The 6,000-nt window shown below is 30.1% G+C and overlaps 1 protein-coding gene across 1 annotated transcript in view; it reads left to right on the top strand.

The window, feature by feature from the left end:
• The first annotated feature begins 3,011 nt into the window (after positions 1-3,011).
• LOC126740683 (pro-resilin-like) overlaps positions 3,012-6,000 on the top strand; it is a 43,715-nt gene continuing 40,726 nt past the window's right edge. The window contains exon 1 of the mRNA XM_050446810.1: positions 3,012-3,149. Coding sequence (XP_050302767.1) covers positions 3,141-3,149 — 9 coding nt within the window. The 5' untranslated portion in view covers positions 3,012-3,140. The remainder of the gene's footprint in view (positions 3,150-6,000) is intronic.

The following is a 6,000-nucleotide window of genomic DNA, read 5'->3' as shown; positions in this document are numbered from 1 at the left end:
GTAGGATCGGATTTTTTCCAACGCGTTATTGATTTGATTATTGGTAGTTGATCTTAATCGTAGTAAAAGTATTATAACTTATACTCCTCATCCGAGTTTTTTGACGAAGAACCATCCGGGGCGTAATCTTGATTAGAATCATCTAAAACATTGTTTTATTTACAAATAGTGTATTTTTGATCCGAATTTAGCTCGGAGAACAGTAAAGTATCATCCAAGTCTTCATCATTAGCCAGGGGACCAGATAAATTTTTGTTTTCAAATTCTCTGCTAATATCTAATTTTACACATTCGTTTCTTCTACCAGAATTCATAAATAATTCTTCAGGAAATTAGCAAATCATTTTTTGGCAAATCTTAAGGCTCACATGCAAAGTGCTCTTGATACCCTTTAAAGAAACACCATCTTAAATACCATGTATAACGATTTTAGCTATAGTTAAACATACGCATAAATGTATAGGATCTTAAGTGTGAGTAATTAGTAAAATAGTACTTAGTAAATAAGTGTGACTAACTTCACGGGATGATTCTGCATGGAAAAATTATGACAGTGTGCTATGTTAGCGTATGTCTGCAAATGCTTCGTTTTCCGAGATACGGGATGTTAAAGTTTCTCTTAAAAATTGACGATTTATTTATTGCTCTGAAACCGGTCGAGATATGCAAATGAAATTTGGAGGGTTTTAAGAGGTGGTTATCGCGCATTTATTGACATGCAATTAAGAATTTTATGTTCACCATTACCAGCATACGGGTAATGATCTTAATTTTTTTAAAGAAAAAATGGTACGCTACTGAGATATTTTAAATTAAAAATAATTTTCGATTTCTTCATTCAATTTGTGACAAAAAACCTCTCTTACCTTTTTTCGTATGTGGCGCCGTTTTTATGCAAAAAAAAATCTTGTCGCGTATTTTTCATTTCTTTAATACATTATCAAGAACTATCTAATACAACAACATTAAACCAGAAAAATAATAGAAAATAACAATACTAAAATTTTAAATAGGCACAAAGCTGTGTTCAAAATTTCGAAAAATCTCTTAGGCGTTACACAAGATTCAACTCTTCACCTCATTAATTGTCGTATTCGCGCAAATATTCCTAATGTATTTCTTATTATCTCACAGCCGGCTATAATTTGATTCCTCAGGTCACCAACATTTTCGACGGGAGTGGAACAAACTAATGACTTAAGAAAAACCCAAATACAAAAATCTAGAGGATTTAAATCTGGCGATCGAGCAGGCCAATGTTCTGTACCACCCCTACCTATCCAACGATTTGGAAATACTGTATCTAAGTGATTACGTACATTTATACTAAAATAGGCTGGTGCACCATTATGCATGAATCATAAGTGTTACCTCAGCTGTAGAGGAATTTCTTCAAAAGTGACAGGTAACTCTTCCTGTAGGAAATGAAGGTAAGATTCTCCTGTTAGGCGTTGTGGGAGGAAATATGACCCGAATAAATGATCGTCAATTAATCCAAGTCATACATTTACTGAAAACTGATGCTGAAAATGAGCCTTAAAGATTCGATGTGGATTCTTCTCAGCCCATAAGTGATTGTTATGAAAATATCGCATGCAATGTCTTCCAAAAGTAGCCTCATCAGTAAACAACATACCATTTAAAAAATTTGGAATTTGAGCTATTTGATGAAGAATCTATTGGCAAAAAATAGACGCGGAAAAAATTCTCCAGATAGTAAAGCTTGCACACGTTAAATATGAAATGGATACAAATGATTTTCTTTAAGAATTTCAAATACAGAGAAGTTGCTTACATTCAATATGTTGACATCTTTCGAGTACTTGTTTCAGGTGATTCCGCAATTGACTCTAGAATTGCTTCTTCTAGTTGCCCCGTTCGTATTTGTCGAGGGCGCCCGCAGTTAGCCGTTTATTTCTTAAAGGTACCATTTTCATGCAATCGTTGATAAAGACGAGCAAATATTGTTTCATGGAGTATAAGGATAGTATTTATTTGCAAGATGCGTCTTACTGAAGTTCAGGCTATATTATTATCAACCGAAATTTGTGAAGTTGCATTATTTGGATTTTCTTCGACGGAAAGCAGAACGTTAAATTTTGTTTCGTCAGAAATTTTTGAACGACCTGATCTTGGCAAATTCCTAACATAACCTGAAGTTATGAATTTGTGCTCTATTCTAGTAACTGTTGACTGAGAAATAGGATAGTTTGGGTATTTGGCAGCAGTTCACTTACTTCTTTTTGCGTGCGCACTCGATCCCCTTACCCTAGCATCATGAAAATTTTAATTCGTTGGGTTTCCGTTAAATAAGCCATAATTTATTTTCATAAAAACTATTAATTTTCGAACTGACAGTGACATTCAAAAATGGAGATTCTTTACAAGTGCAACCATGGAAATAGAAACAATTAGCAGTGTTTATAACATTAGATTAGACGTACTTATTTGTTTTCTTGTTATTTAAATGTAAATATTTCGGAAACAGTTGGGTTTTGAGATAAGGTATGTTATACGACACTTGGAATTTTGCCTATATTTCATAAATTCAATAAAAAATATAGCATTCCATTTAAAATGACCGATGACGTCATATCTTTTTTTTTTGTTCCACCCTGTATACAAACATTTATGTGAAATTGTGCGCAACTTAAAATAAAAATCGACGGGTCCGAGCGTTTTCTTAAAAAATCATGTCTCTATTTTTTATCGAATTTATGCGAACTTTGGGCGGTCACTGTATTTTGAAATGCATATATTTTAATCAGCAATTAACTAAACCACTATAGACTGTGTGAAAGGAAAAATATCTTATTTAACGTGGGTCGTTTCGTCGAAGGCGCTCTGAACACATCTTAAATTCCCAAAGGAGGCAATCTTTTCCCTGTATATTCCACTATCCGAAAGAAATTTATTGCATAAAAATCTGAGCGTCTTTTGATCTAAATACATGATTGTGAATCACGCTCGGTCACGTATAAAAGAGTGCAGCATCTTCAGAAGATTCATTCAATCGTTGATAGTTCTTCTTTAAGGATTATTTGAAATTTACGTAGAAACATAAAGTTTATGCTTTTGTAATTAAAGGTTTAGACTTGTGAAGGTTGCTTTTTTTAAAGAAAATTTTTAAAACATTTGTTATGTTAAAGGTAAGGGATTATATGTTTGCATGTTTTAAAGAAAGTTAATAAAGTCTTATAGCATTACATTTAACTCAATATTTGATACTGGATAATCTGAATTGATTCACTATTTTTATTTTTTTAGTGTTGCATAATTTAGTATAAATAAATCGTCTAGAATATAATAAATCATTAACTAAATATAAATAGTAAACAATAATTAAATAAAAATCTATTTTTTATTAATTTTTAACTTAAACAAATCTAGGTCATGGTTATTAATAAATCTTTTAGGATAAGACGTATAGAACTAAGGAATTTCAGCCTTTTGAGATTATCGTTTATTATAGTTAAATTTACTTTAGATTTAAATACAATTTCAATGAAAATCGCGTTATTTACCTTATACTTTAAATTAACAGCCTATAAATAAATATTTGGTTTCAGACTGTTTAAGAACCTTGCCTGCTTCGTTTTTTTTCTTTTCTTTAAAATTTTAGAAAAATGTCAATGTAAACTATAATAAAATTCTTAAAGGCATTTTATGATTTATACTATTTATAATAAGTAGATTTTTAGTTTATTGTCAAAAGGCTTATTTAACTTTTCAGTAAGTTTGATAGACATAGATTTAATCGATTTTTTAATAAAATTTTGATATACAGGGTGGTCTAGTTCAAACATCATTAATTTTAATACGTGATAAAGAATTGAAAAAGAAATGGACTTTCATTATAACATTTTTCTCCAAAAATGTTTAATAACAAAGATATGGGGTCTTAAAGTTAAGAATAATTATTTGTTTATTTATCATAACTTTTAAACTACCAGCTCAATTTTAATTAAATTTCGCATGCAGGTTATTGTAGTGAATTGCCAATTACTGATGAAGTAAATTTTTAAAAAAATTGCTAGTGGCGTAACATACGGAGGACTTGATCTTTTTTGTCTCAAATCTGCGAGGTGTTAAAGTATTTTTGTATAAGAAGTCAACTGTTTTATTTTCTCCATTGAATTTGAAAAAAAAAGTTACTCTTGCGAAATTATGATTTAACGCACTGTTTTTAAAATATCTTAGTTTAATTGTACAGAAACACCAGTTAAAATGCTGCAAAAACTAAAAAAAAAAGAAAATTAGGCTTGGATCTTAAATTAAACTTATGAAATAAAATAATGAATTAAGGTAACTTTTGATCATCTTTTATATTCAACTTTTTTACAAATCCAAGCCCGATTTTTTTTTTAATAAATTTTTGCAACATTTTAGCAGATATTTCTGAACAATCAAAGTAAGATATTTTAAAAACAGTGTGTTAAATCATAATTTCGCAACATTTTTTTTCAAATTAAATGGAGACTCTAACGGTTGACTTCTTATAAAAAAATATTTTAACACCTCGCAGATGTGAGACAAAAAAGGACCAAGTCCCTCCGTATGTTACACCACTAGCAACTTTTCTAAAAATTAACTTCAATAGTAATTGACAATTCACTACAAAAACCTGCATGCGAAATTTAATTAAAATTGAGGTATTAGTTTAAAAGTTATGATAAATAAACAAATAATTATTCTTAACTTTAACACCCTGTGTCTTTGTTATTCAAAATTTCTGAGAAAAATTTTATGATGAAAGTCTATTTCTTTTTAAATTCTCTATCACGTATTAAAATTAATAATGTTTAAACTTAACCATCCTGTATATGGCAGCATTTTACATACATATACAGGATGTCTCAAAAGAATGAAATATTGCGATTTTCTCCAACTCCATATTTTTTTTCAAAAAAGCTCGGAACCGTCGAATTTTATTTTTTTCATCAATTTTTTAAAACCAGAATATATTATACATGGTGGCTCAAAAATGAGTTATAACATTTAACTTAATTTTTTAAATGGTAACCCCACAATGTTTTTTTATTTTTAAATTTTACTTTAAATTCTAGAATGATATTATACTAAACAGGATTGAATAAAATAATATATAGGGTGCAAAAAATTAACAAACAACTTTAGTTAAAAAATACGTATCTGCAGCGCAATAATGTTAATATAAAGTGAGCACCATTAACTACTTAACAAAATCCTTGCCCATCATAAAAATATTGTATAGGGTCCCGAACTGTCACTGGTGACCGATTTCTTGCTATATCTATCATGTGCCCTTTTAATTCCTTAATATTTTGACGCCAAACTAGCTTGTATATATTTTCTTTAATGTAGCCCCATAGAAAATAGTACAATGGATTAAGATCCGGTGATCTAGCCGGCCAATTAACAGCCCCCCTCTCCCTATCCACTTGTTGGGAAAGATTTCATTAAGATACCATCGTACCCTTCTTCCAGAGTACGCAGGAGCAGCGTCTTGTTAAAATCATATTTGCTGGTGTGGAATATCCGGATCGTTTTAATTTCGAAAGATAACTGCTAAAGCAGCAATTAATTCTAAAGATAACAACATCAAAATATATATCGTCATTTAGATTTCCTTTAAAAAAATATGGTCCCAAGATGCTATTGTTAATCCTTCTTATCCATGCGCTGATCTTGCGAATACTGATTTTTTTTCAATAATCTAGTGTAGAATATCTTGAGACCAGGGACAATCAGGGTTAATTTCCTCGCTTAATAAAAATGTAGCTTCATCTGTAAATATTATATTGTTTAAAAAATTTGAAATTTGTTCGCATAAGCTTATCATATTTTCGTAGCATCCTAGGCAATTCTCTGGATCATTTTTAAGGAGTTCTTATAAATTAAAACTTTAAAGGGATGATAAGGCTCCTTTTTTAAATATCTAAATATCGAATTTGTATTAAAATATTGATTTCTTGCCAACAGACGTAAAGACGTCCAAGAATCTTCCTGAAGTGCTAATCG

Source organism: Anthonomus grandis, chromosome 9, assembly GCF_022605725.1.
Source record: "Anthonomus grandis grandis chromosome 9, icAntGran1.3, whole genome shotgun sequence".
NCBI lineage: Eukaryota > Metazoa > Arthropoda > Insecta > Coleoptera > Curculionidae > Anthonomus > Anthonomus grandis.
The sequence above is the reverse complement of the archived record's forward strand: the minus strand, read 5'-3'. Positions and strand labels throughout refer to the sequence as shown.